General features: G+C 41.9%; 1 protein-coding gene across 1 annotated transcript in view; it reads left to right on the forward strand.

Moving 5' to 3' along the window:
* The window catches only part of ero1b (endoplasmic reticulum oxidoreductase 1 beta), a 14,613-nt gene extending 1,776 nt beyond the window's left edge, over nucleotides 1-12,837 (forward strand). Inside the window, exons 2-16 of the mRNA XM_056410669.1 lie at nucleotides 7-168; nucleotides 2,377-2,460; nucleotides 2,603-2,644; nucleotides 4,160-4,242; nucleotides 5,861-5,934; nucleotides 6,284-6,404; nucleotides 6,576-6,622; nucleotides 6,968-6,979; nucleotides 7,075-7,101; nucleotides 7,329-7,421; nucleotides 8,571-8,817; nucleotides 8,947-9,016; nucleotides 9,381-9,467; nucleotides 9,584-9,717; nucleotides 10,096-12,837. Coding sequence (XP_056266644.1) covers nucleotides 7-168; nucleotides 2,377-2,460; nucleotides 2,603-2,644; nucleotides 4,160-4,242; nucleotides 5,861-5,934; nucleotides 6,284-6,404; nucleotides 6,576-6,622; nucleotides 6,968-6,979; nucleotides 7,075-7,101; nucleotides 7,329-7,421; nucleotides 8,571-8,817; nucleotides 8,947-9,016; nucleotides 9,381-9,467; nucleotides 9,584-9,717; nucleotides 10,096-10,156 — 1,344 coding nt within the window. The 3' untranslated portion in view covers nucleotides 10,157-12,837. The remainder of the gene's footprint in view (nucleotides 1-6; nucleotides 169-2,376; nucleotides 2,461-2,602; nucleotides 2,645-4,159; nucleotides 4,243-5,860; nucleotides 5,935-6,283; nucleotides 6,405-6,575; nucleotides 6,623-6,967; nucleotides 6,980-7,074; nucleotides 7,102-7,328; nucleotides 7,422-8,570; nucleotides 8,818-8,946; nucleotides 9,017-9,380; nucleotides 9,468-9,583; nucleotides 9,718-10,095) is intronic.

A 12,837-nucleotide genomic window follows, 5' to 3' on the forward strand; every position in this document is an offset into this window, starting at 1 on the left:
TTTAAGAAAGTTGTGCCCTCTTGTTTCCCCCTCTCCGCTCTGCTTCAGCTCACCGGAGTCCTGGACGACTGCTTCTGTGACGTCGAGAGCATCGACGTCTTCAACAACTTCAAGATCTACCCTCTAATCAAGAAGCTCACGGGGAAAGACTACTTCAGATACTACCGGGTGAATACTCGCCACGCGTTGGGCGGGAAAGGGAACGTCAACAACAAAAACAACCGAGAAATAGATTTCAGATCGAGTTTAACTAATTGTGTACGGAGCCTAAAATACGTGAATTGATAAGTTTATAGTTAGAGGCAGATTTTTACATTTCGGTTTTTACATTTATTGACTCGTTCAGAGCAGCAGCAACATAAAGTCATGACACGTGAATTTAATGGATCCAAAATGGATAGTTTTGTTGACTTTTGGGCTCGTTTGCATTTCCCTCTTTCCTTTTTTAAGTTCTATTATATAAGTGTTTCTTTGGGCACGCTGGTGGTTTCCTACATGAAAGAAGAAGAAGAAGAAGAAGAAGAAGAAGAAGAAGAAGAAGAAGAAGAAGAAGAAGTTCTTCTTTTGCGTGTCCGATAATTGAACCCGCCTCTCCTTCAGCGTGATTGGTCCATTTGGATGATTGACAGGTGTTAACGCGGAGAGGCCGATCCCTGATATTCAGGTTCACGCTGTTCCTTAAAACCACATTTTTGTAGTAAATTGCTTCGTTGTGTCCTCGCCTGGAGAAGTCATTTAAAAACAGAACAGCGAGTCACGTTGAGCTGATTTAACGAGGGTAGCCTTTGTGTTCGTGAAGTATTGCGAAATACTTTCAGTCTCAGTTCATGAACCGTGACTGGCAGAGGAAGAGGATTTACTTTAACTATATATCTTCTTAAATACAGCAGTTTTGATTTAAATTATTTAAATGACTGTTAACTAATAATAATAAATAAATAAATATTATTATTATTTTTCCAGGCTGCACAGTGGTGTAGTGGCTAGCACTGTCGCCTCACAGCAAGAGGGCCGTGGGTTCAATTCCCGGTCGAGGCGGTCCTTCTGTGTGGAGTTTGCATGTTCTCCCCGTGGCAGCGTGGGTTCCCTCCGGGTTCTCCGGCTTCCTCCCACAGTCCAAAGACATGCTGCAGGTTAATTGATCTCTAAATTGCCCATAGGTGTGAATGTGAGAGTGAATGGTTGTATGTCTCTATATGTGCCCTCGATGGACTGGCTGCCTGTCCAGGGTGTCCCCTGCCTTTGCCCTATGTCAGCTGGGATCGGCTCCAGCGCCCCCGCGACCCTAATGAGGATAAGCGGTATTGATAATGGATGGATGGATGGATTATTTTTCCTTCTATTACACATGTACGAACGGAACCAGACGACGTGATGACATCATCACGCAGTTTTGTTTTTACGTCGTTATTGAGAGAGAAGTCGGCTTCTGTGAACACGTCTCTACTTTTATAACGGAACATTAATATCTGTGGGAAGGATATCAGCTTCAGATTATTCTCTAATACAGGAAAAGAACAAAAGACTGTGAAGCGGGAGCGCCGGCGTTTCCTCTCCGTGTGAAGCACACAAACGCATCGCGCTCGACCGCCTTCGATTTGCTTGTTTTGTTTTCGTTGGTTTGTTTGTCCACGCGCCGTCATGAGCCTCAGCCGAGGCCGTCTGTGATCACAGGACAAGTACTGGGTGGAAGTAAAAGTATGCATTGTAATGAGGACGATGTACTTTTAAAAGTATTAGAAGTAAAAGTATGCAATATAGAGAGGACGATATACTTTTAAAAGTATTAGAAGTACAAGTATGCATTATAATGGAGACAATGTACTTTTAAAAGTATAAGAAGTAAAAGTATGCAATATAAGGAGGACGATGTACTTTTAAAAGTATTGAAAATAAAAGTATGCATTATAGAGAAGATGATGTACTTTTAAAAGTATTAGAAGTAAAAGTTTGCATTATAAAGAGGACGATGTACTTTTAGAAGTATCAGAAGTAAAATATGCATTATAATGAGGGCAATGTATTTGTAATAGTATTAAAAGTAAAAGTATGCAATATAAGGAGGATGATGTACTTTTAAAGTATTGGAAGAAGAACAGTGTGATTGTTCTCCTGAATTGATCGTTTCCCTCATGGATTCATCTGCTGATTATTTTCTTCATTATTTGATCGGTTTTTAAACAATAATTTCTTTAAAATGTGTACGATTTCTCCGAACCTCCTAGTTATTCAAAATACATCAACATGATTGTGGAAATGAAACTACGAGTACCTCAAGTCTTTCCTGAAGTAAAGTGCATTAACTAGTTTAGTAGCTCTGCTTGAGCACAGAAAGGTCCAAATAGTATTTTATTAATGTAACCTTCTGTTCTCCAGGTGAACCTGAGGCGGCCGTGTCCCTTCTGGCCCGACGACGGACATTGTTCCATCAAAGACTGCCATGTGGAGCCCTGCCCAGAGGTCAGAGGTCAACACACACACACACACACACACATGCGTCAAATTAATGGTAATAACACGCCTCGCATGACACATTATATGACCCGTAAAGTTTGATTAAACTGTCTCTTGTTTGTTTGTTTATCTCCGTTGTGTTTTACAGAGTAAGATCCCGGTGGGCATCAAGTCTGGGAACTACAATAAGGTGAGAACGTAGAAGATGAATGAGTTCTACTTACCTGTCCAGGCCTTTATTAATACCCACAATCCTTTGCGTCTGATGCCGCTTCGGTCTTGTATTGCCAGTGAGTTATTTAATGCTTCCCTTAGTTTGATTAACTGAAATGAATAATAAATAATATCTTATTACACAATTCAACTGATTATCAACCTTTTAGTGCAGATGCCAAATACATATTGAATTATATATATATATATATATACTGAATTATCCAAAAGTTTAAAGACAGATGAGCTTTATCTGAGACAAGTGTTTTTATTTATTATGTATTATTCTGTTTATGAGTATCAATAAATCATGAATTATCTCTTTTCATAGTGGAGGAAACAATCCAAGACGGTAAAATGTTTGCCGACTTATTAAAAATACTTTTCACAATTCACTAAAAAGTTGACCATAAGACCCAAACCATCAACACGTCGGTCCGTCTCTCAACACGGTCCTGACTTCCTGTCTGTGGCTCTCAGCTCTTTAAAAAAAAATTTTAAAACCTGATTTTGCGTCGCTTTATTTGATAAGATAGCAGATAAATGTTCAGGGATTTCTCTGAACGCTGCTCCACGTCCATCTCTGGGAAAACAAACTCCTTCTAACTTGTTTCATGGCATTTAGGAGCAGCTGTCGGTTCCAGCGCTTTCTGTCTCATTAGCTGATTCAGTAAAAACACACACACACACACACACACACACACACACACACACTTCACTCCCTTTCGCACTCAACCTATCTGCTCCGCTAGTTTCCACGAGTGACGAGTGTTTGCGAGCTCTTTGGCTCGCCGCCCGGTGTTTGTCTTGCGTCTGTCAGTAGAAGTCGAGGTGTGTGTGTGTGTGTGTGTGTGTGTGTGTGTGTGTGTGTGTGTGTGTGTGTGTGTGTGTGTGTGTGTGTGTGTGTGTGTGTGTGTGTGTGTGTGTGTGTGTGTGTGTGTGTGTGTGTGTGTGGTCTGCAGCAGGCTATGAATCACCAGCTGGAACTCGTTGGTCGTGTATTGAGCGTCACATGAAATCTATATTTTGCGTATTAATTTGATTCAGTGTGAAGAAACCGGTCCACCGCTTCACTATTCCTGACTACCTACACATGCTCTTGTTATTATTATGTCTTTTTGCTTTTTGGACTAACAAGAAAATAAGTCTTATCCTTTTTTTGGAGAGGAGAAAAGTGGGACTTTTTTCAATATTATCTGACATAACAATAACAAAAAAGGAGACAACTAGAAAATAATTAGCAGCGGTGATGAAGATGTTTGTTAGTCGTGTCCCTGGAAACGTGCTCGTTGACAAAAGCTTTACTATTAATGAGCCTATTGTTTATTTCAGGAACATAAATATGGAAGAAAATATTCGGGGGTGGGGGGGAATCGGAAATCAGGATATTCTAGAAGATATTTTGGGGGAGTCTCTTTCTGACGATGATGATGATGATGATGATGTTGTTGATGTTCCTCTGACTGACACTCTCCCTCCTCTCCGCCTCCAGTACTCTCATGCGCCGATCAACGTTTCGGACGTGACGGAGTGCGAGCAGATCAAGGAGCTGGGTGCCATCAACAGCACCCTAAGGTGACCCCCCCCCCCCCCTCCCGTCTGCTTTCACCCTCTCCACTCCGTCAGCTGCAGCAGCTGATAGTGACCGGCTCAGACCTTCTCCGGCCTCCGACTGGCAGCTGCTGCTAGTTTCTCAGCGGCCTGACCTTCCCAGCCTCAGATAGTCTAAAGACCCAGATAACGCAAACGGCTAAAAATAAGCTCGCGGCGAAAGAACCCGGGAAGAGAGAGAACCGAGCCTCGTCATTGGTCAGGAACCAGAGCGACGCTGCGGATCCCTGAAGTTCACCTACACTTTCAAAGGGATTCACGACAGGGTTCATAGAAAACCTGGAGACGTCATGAAAGCTGTTGTTCATTTTACGCTGAGTCATACGAGTGAACGCACCTTAACCCTTCTGTTATGTTCGTTTCTTACATACAGCCGTGATGTTCCCGGTTAATGTTGAATCATCCAAAAGTGAATCAACCAAAAGTGGTCATTCTAAAAACTATAGTTTGTACCTCATCACCAACAACATTACTAACAATTAAATCAGTTTTTAGTGGAATTGAGTTATTTGCCCCTCCATAGATCAGAGTTCAATCAGGAGCACTCACTCGTTTTTAATGAAAATACATGTTCAAACTATTTTTAGGTACATTGAAAATCTAAATCTAAATTGCATTAGTCTACCATAACATGTAAATTTTATTTGCATTTTGTACTTTTTTTTCATGGGGTGATGTAGATAAATAGAGATGAGGGGTCATAACCACTAAAAAATCAAGCCAAATGAGTCATAAAGGATTATTGAAAGTAAACGTTAGTTATGTTTATTTTTAGTGTTAAGATGCATAAATTATATGATAAAAGATGACCACACAGTCAGCAGAGTGTAATGTTTGGCTTCTCAGCAACCATTTTGTATGTTTGGCCCTCCTGATACGTGTGGGTGGTTCGGAAAGAAAATGGGTCTGAGATTGGGATGAGACAGGGTGTGTTCTCTCCCAGTCAGACAGACAGTATATTATACTACATATATATTAGTTGAGACATGAAAGAAACCTCACATTAGTGTCCCATGTCCAATCCAAAGGTATTTAGGGGAAAGTTAGGAGATGATAAACATGGTCTGTGGTGTGTGTTGGTGTGTGTGTGTGTTAGTGTGTGTGTTGGTGTGTGTGTGTGTGTGTGTGTTGTGTGTGGTGTGTGTTGAAACTTGTGAGGAGTAGAAAGACTGCCCTACATTTACAAAAAGAAATAGTCTAAACGTGACTCTTTGGTGACTTTAGCTTTGAGGTCAAATTGACCCGCACCATCTCTGTTATATAAACCTGCAGGGGGGGCAAATACATATATATTTTTTTTTTTTTTTTGATTTTACGCTGATTATTTTTCAGAAGAAAGAAAGTTTAGTACAAAGAAGTATATATATTTTTCCTACTTTTTTTAACTTTTGAAGGGTTTCATTTGACCAACACAATAACAGGGAAGTTAACTGAGACGTTCGGTCGCCATAACAACAGTAGCTTAGGGAGAATGTCGGGATGATCCGATTTTTTTTTTTACTCCTGCTCGCATGTTGTCCCGGTGTTTCCCGCTGCTCCGCCCTCGGCGCCGGCTGACGTGTGAACTTTCTTCTCGTTTCAGTCACCGGAGTAAAGAGGCGTTCGCCGACTGGGCGAGACACGACGACGCTCAGGACTACTTCTGTGAGCTGGATGGTGAGGATCCCCTGACCTTTGACCTCCCTGACCTTTGATCTGAAACCACCATGGCAACACTTAGTTATGCCCCCCTCCCTTGTACACTGAAATATCACAATCTGAAATCTGAAATTTCCCCATCACGTTCCATTAGATGCTCGAGACCTCATGACCTCTAGACCGCTTGACCTCATGACCTCTAGCGCCGCCCTCCAGGAAAAACAACTAAATTACCAGCATGTTTTTGTTGTTGTTCTGCCCTGTTGGTGGAATGAGAGACACACCGCCTCCAGTCCATTAACAGTCTTCTCTGTGTGTGTGTGTGTGTGTCTGTGTGTGTGTGTGTGTGTGTGTGTGTGTGTGTTAGATGAAACCTCTCCAGATTCTGAGTACGTGGATCTGATGCTGAATCCGGAGCGATTCACTGGGTACAAAGGTCCTTCGGCCTGGAGAGTCTGGAACAGCATCTACGAGGAAAACTGCTTCAAGTGAGAGACACACACACACACCAGGAGATGCACCGATTTCATATTTTTTTCCAAGATGTCTAAAACATTTGGTCATGTGCATTTGGTTTAAAGTCCTGGACACCCATTGGTCAACATGTGTATGGACCCTGTTCATTGGTCAACATGTGTTGTTCTCCTTGTTCCCTCCAGGCCCAGATCGGTGTACCGACCTCTGAACCCTCTGACTCCCAGCAGAGGTGAGTCAGCTGCAGGCGATGCGTTTATCAACTTCAACGTCTGATCAAATTCATAATCCTTGTTGCAATTTTAGTTAAACAATATTTTTGTCAGAGTCTTCAATCACAGTTTTGGGGAATTCCAAAAACAAATAGTAGACATCCTCGATGTGTGTGTGTGTGTGTGTGTGTGTGTGTGTGTGTGTGTGTGTGTGTGTGTGTGTGTGTGTGTGTGTGTGTGTGTGTGTGTGTGTGTGTGTGTGTGTGTGTGTGTGTGTGTGTGTGTGTGTGTGTGTGTGTGTGTGTGTGTGTGAGAGACTAACAGATCTAACAGAGCTTCACTTCTTTCGTGTCTTCCGTGTTCAGGAGTCGACGATGGTGAGTAAAACCTCTTCGTCTTCACAGTCGCTTCTTTTTAGTTGTCGTGGAATAAATGAAATGATGTTGATTGTCTGACGTCGCTCACTTTGCAGAAGAGGTGTTCTACAAGTGGCTGGAAGGTGAGTACCTCCATGTTGCTCTGTCTTTAAAAAGGAAACATTCTTTTGTGTGATCTTTATTTGATGTCACTTCCTGGACGCCGTGCGTCTCTCTGCCCTCGAGGTCATTTCTCCGTCATTGACCCTGTGGCGTTGACGGAGCGCCCGGTGGCCGCCGTCCTTGTGGCGTTCCTCCGCCGGTCGGTCAATGAAACGTGGAGGCCGCGCTCACCGCTCTGTGTCCTCAGGCTTGTGTTTGGAGAAGAGAGTCTTCTACCGACTCATCTCGGGCCTCCACAGCAGCATCAACATCCACCTGTGTGCAGAGTACCTGCTGGACGGTGCGTCAGCGGAGCGGCACAGCATTTGTTTACTTTGTGTGTTTGTTATCTGACTTTGAGCCCGGCAGCAAATCAATACTTTACTTTTTTTTTTAAACTCTTTTCTACCAAATCTTTTAATTATTTGTTGAACAAACAAAGTCAAGCACGACGACTTCGTCTTTAACTTTGTCCAAAGGGCTGAATAACAACCTGGTAACTTTAAAGTGATGAACACCTCCGACCAAAAGACACAACAGGGCATGAACATCTGGAAAAGTCCTGGCATTTAAAAATGGTTATTTCCAGGCCTGGAAAAGTCCTCGAAATGTCAAACTAATCAAACTATTGTCTCTCATTCATTTGACTAATTTAAAGTATATTAATTACTCGTGTATACACTGAGATTTCACAAACATTTTGGTCATGGAAATTTGGGGAAAAGTCATTTAATAGTCATTTAATATTAATTTAATAGTCATTTAATAGTCATTTAATATTCATTTAATAGTCATTTAATATTCATTTAATAGGCATTCAATATTGATTTCATAGTCATGGAATAGTCATTTAATATTAATTTAATAGTCATTTAATAATCATTTAATAGTCATTTAATAGTCATGGAATAGTCATTTAATAGTAATTTAATAGTCATGGGAATAGTCATGGAATAGTCATTTAATAGTCATGGAATAGTCATTTAATATTAATTTAATATTAATTTAATAGTCATGGAATAGTCATTTAATATTAATTTAATAGTCATTTAATAGTCATTTAATAGTCATGGAATAGTCATTTAATAGTAATTTAATAGTCATTTAATATTAATTTAATATTCATTTAATAGTCATTTAATAATCACTTAAGAGTCATTTAATAGTCATTTAATATTAATTTAATAGTCATTTAATATTAATTTAATATTCATTTAATAGTCATTTAATAATCACTTAAGAGTCATTTAATAGTCATTTAATATTAATTTAATAGTCATTTAATAGTCATTTAATAGTCATTGAATATTCATTGAATAGTCCTTTGGTCAACACATGTATGGACCCTTTGTTGTCATGGTGACGTTGTTCCAGCTGAACGTGTTTCACGCTCTTCTCTCTTGGCGGTTCATAAATAACTGAAACGGCGTTCCTCTGCCGGCTCCCTCAGAGGGGTGGGGCTCCTCGGTCTGGGGTCCGAACGCCGCGGAGTTCCGCCAGCGCTTCGACACGGCGGAGACGAAGGGCGAGGGCACGCGGCGCCTGAAGAACCTCTACTTCCTGTACCTCATCGAGCTGCGGGCGCTCTACAAGGCGGCGCCCTACTTCGAGCGGGCGTTCATCAACCTGTACACGGGGAACCTGAAGGAGGACGCCGCCACCAAGAAGCTGCTGCTGCAGGTCTTCAAGGAGATCAAGTGAGAGGGGCGGGGCTTATCTGACACGTGGAACACGCGGTCCTGTTCGTACCTCGTGCTGCAGGCAGTGACACGGACACCTGAAGTCTTTAGAGCCGTTCAGACGCTCATCGGCCGCTTGTCTTCCAGATCGTTCCCGATGCATTTTGATGAGAAGTCGATGTTCGCCGGACACAAGACCGAAGCCAAGATACTAAAGGTGAACCTCGGATGAGGAGGGGAGGGGGGGGGAGAGAGAGAGGGAGGGAGAGAGGGAGGGAGGAGAGGGAGATAGAGAGGGAGGGAGGGGGAGATGAGGAGGGAGAGGTAGAGATGGAGATATGAGGAGGGGAGGGGGGAGGAAGGAGGAGAGGGAGGGAGGGGGAGAGAGAGAACTCATCTTTAAAATTAAAGAGAGAGAAAGAAAGAACTTTTCTTTATAGTTAAAGAGAGAGAAAAAGAGAAAAAAATTGTCTTTAAAATGTAAAGAGAGAGAGCGAGCATAGCGTCTTGACGGATTTTCTCCTCTTTTCTCTCTCTTTTCTTTCTCTTCTCTCTCTTCTCTCTTCTCTCTCGTCCTTCAGGAGGATTTTCGCCTCCATTTCAAAAACATCTCCAGGATCATGGATTGTGTCGGCTGCAGTAAATGTCGCCTGTGGGGGAAAATACAGGTGAGCCTCGCCGACGGGTATGAGCTAAGTCACAGAGAGGCGTGGACACTCTCCTTCTCCTCCTCCTCCTCCTCCTCTGACACGCCCTCCTCCTCTCCCCGTGTGGCCCCGTGCAGACCGAGGGCCTCGGCACGGCCCTGAAGATCCTCTTCTCGGAGAAGGAGATCCAGAAGCTTCCGGAGCACAGCCCCTCCAAAGGCTTCCAGCTGACTCGCCAGGAGATCGTGGCGCTGATCAACAGCTTCGCCAGGTACAGAGACGAATCCGAAAGTTACAGGCGACACTTGAACGCATCGTTTGGATGCAGTTTGAGGCCCTCTTGTAGCTTCCTCTGCGCTGTCTCTTTAAGGGGAGCGATGCTCCTCTGACACGGTGTGGCTGGTGGCGCCCTCTACCGACGGGCCACCGTATCACGACTTCTCTCTCTATCTCTCTGTCTCTCTCTATGTCTGTCCCTCTCTCTCCCTCCCTCCCTGTCTCTCCCTCTCTCTGTCTTTCTACTTTCTCTCTCTCTCCCTCTCTCTCCCCCTCTCACCTCTCTCCCTCCCTCCCTCTCTATCTCTCCCTCCCTCTCTCTCTCACCCCCCTCCCTCTCTCTCTCCCTCTCCCCCCCTCCCTCTCCCCTCAGGTTGTCCACCAGTATCCATCAGCTCAACAGTTTCCGCCTGCTGCTGGATGACAAGAGGTGACAGGCGGCGGCGCCCTCCCTCCCGTGGCCAGTAGGCGGCGCCACACCTGCAATAGTCTAATCTTCACCCAAAGGAAGGTCTTTTATCTCCATGGACGGCAGGATCAGCCGTAAACACAACAACAACAACAACACCCGCCCCCCCCTTCAACAAACACGCCCTCCTCCCGTGAATCTCTCTCCTGTAGATCATGAATGTTTTCTCCTCCGTCGGGAAAGTCTAAGAACTTCCCCGACGTCTTTTTCTCTCTGCTGTAAAACGTGTTCGCCGGTGTACAAACCTTTTTTGTTTGTGGTTTATTTATTTATTAATTATATTATCATATATTAATTATATATCTGAATGAAACTTCCAGCGCGGCGTCCAGCGGGCGACGAAGTGTCCGAGTTTCGTTTTGAAGCCGAGAACTCTCATCGCTTCGCCACGGTCGTTTCCTCTTTCTCGCTGGCCCCGCCCCCTCTGCTGACATCACTTCCGCGGATGTTTTTCCCCAGAGGAGGGGGCTCGGTCGGGTTCTCCATACATGTAAGATTTAATTATTGTTCTTTTCCTCTCTTCTCTCGATCTTTTCTCCTTTAGTTGTTTTTAGATACGTTTGTTGCTCAAAGCCTGAGAACTCGGACCAATCTGCTCGTGTTAACCATCTCAGGCCGTGTGCGTGTGTGCGCGTGTGTGTGGGCGGATCATCGTTTCAATTATGAAATTATAGTTTAAACAACTCGTTAAATATGTGGCTTCAAGCTTAACACGCCTATATTATATATATCTATGTTATTGTGTTTTATTTGTATTTAATTGCTCTCGTGATAGAAGTAGAGTTATTCTTCTCTATGAAACCACAGCTGGACAATTAATCACATTAACGAGTCAAATCTGATGTTTCTTTGTATTTTAATTTTCTTTACATAAATCTTTAGAAAGGGAAGTGGCATTAAGACAAAATACATATAGCCAAACACTGTGTGTGAAGTTGGAACTCTTTGGTGTGTGTGTGTGTGTGTGTGTGTGGATCATCAACAGTTGCAGCTAATGGACTACGACTTGATTCCAAAGTTAATAACCGTGACACAGTAGCAACATTTTGCTCTTTTTGCGTTAACCAATTAATAATTCAGTTTTTGGATGAAAGTGTCGTGTTTGCTTAATTTGTTATTCTTTTTGGCCAAAGTGCCGCCGAGTTTTATTTGTTTGTTTTTTTGCTTCAGCCGCTTCGTCTTAAAGCAAAACTTTAAAGTCTGGACCGATTTATTTAAATAGGAAATAATCGGAGTCATTAGGTTCTCTTGAGATAACTTATTGCTTCAGTATTTTACTTTACATTCATTTCCTCATGAGGGAAACTGAGTTTTCTCTTAATTTAATTCTTATTTTTTTAATGGAGCCAAGATCTCCAAATGTTTCCGGAACCTTAATGACTGCAACAAGATATATATATATATATATATATATGTATATATATATATGTATGTGTACATATATATATATGTGCATATATATGATATGTATATTATTTATATATATATATGAACATATATATGTGTATATTATGTATATATATATTATATGCGTGTATATATATATTATATTTTATTATATATATATATATATATAATTGTTCAGATTCAAACCAACACTGTTTGTGTGGCTCTCGGCTCCGAGTCTGTTGGTTCCTACAGTTCAAAAAACACAAATATATAATTTGATATATAATTTGAGCTCAAATTAATTATTTGTATGAAACAAGCAGGAGGAAACGTTGGATTTGTTGACAACAAGACAAAAACGACAACAACAGACGACTTTCACAAGTCTTGAGATAAAACGTGGAACACGAACCAGCCGGTGAAACGATGGCGATCAATACCCAGCGTCACCACAAGGGGGCGGACTTGTTCATGAGGTGGTTTTACACATTACATCATGATTCCAGTCTTTTTGCGAGCAGTAAAAGTTTGAAGCGGACCAAAGAGTTTAAAGTTTCCTAAATATTTTGTACGCATCTGTTTTGTTTGTGACGCCCAGCCAGTGTTTTATATTTTACTTTTTATTGTTTTTTCCTTTTTTAATTGTCACGTAAAAAGATTTGTTGCAGCTTTTGTTCGGCTGGCATCGCTTGTAATTTAGTAGTTTAAAAAAAGGATAAGAAAATATATTATTGAAATACAAATATATATATAAAGAGTAATATTAAAATCCTTCTTCTTATGGGCCTCATCCCATCGTGCCGTACATCTCGACCTCTTTTCTTTCTCTTTGTCTTGCAGTCGTAGAGTGAGAGTCAAAGTTATTATTACAGCTCACAAGTAGGTATTCAACTTTAAATAACAAGCCTCTTATAAGTTATAATGAGTTAATTGAGTCTGTTCCCTGTGTGTGTTTTGTTACTGTGAATGTGAGACAGGAGTGTGTAGAGAGAGAGGGAGAGAGAGAGACGTGTGCATGCCCTCCTCTGAGCCTCTCATGCCTCCAGCAGCTGGTCGTCCCGTATGGTTTCTCTTCAGCCTTAAAAATCAACAAATCGCAATTTTTATTTTATTTTCGAATCTCTTTGTCAGTTTAAAGTTTGTTTTTGTTTTCTTGCTTTCAGATCTCTATGAATATATACGTAGTTGCACCATGTGGATGTGTGTACCTGTTGACTATATTTATTTGACAAGAAAAATAAATATTTCTTGACTTCA

This window comes from Pseudoliparis swirei, unplaced genomic scaffold (genome assembly GCF_029220125.1).
Source record: "Pseudoliparis swirei isolate HS2019 ecotype Mariana Trench unplaced genomic scaffold, NWPU_hadal_v1 hadal_26, whole genome shotgun sequence".
In the NCBI taxonomy this organism is placed as follows: Eukaryota; Metazoa; Chordata; class Actinopteri; order Perciformes; family Liparidae; genus Pseudoliparis; species Pseudoliparis swirei.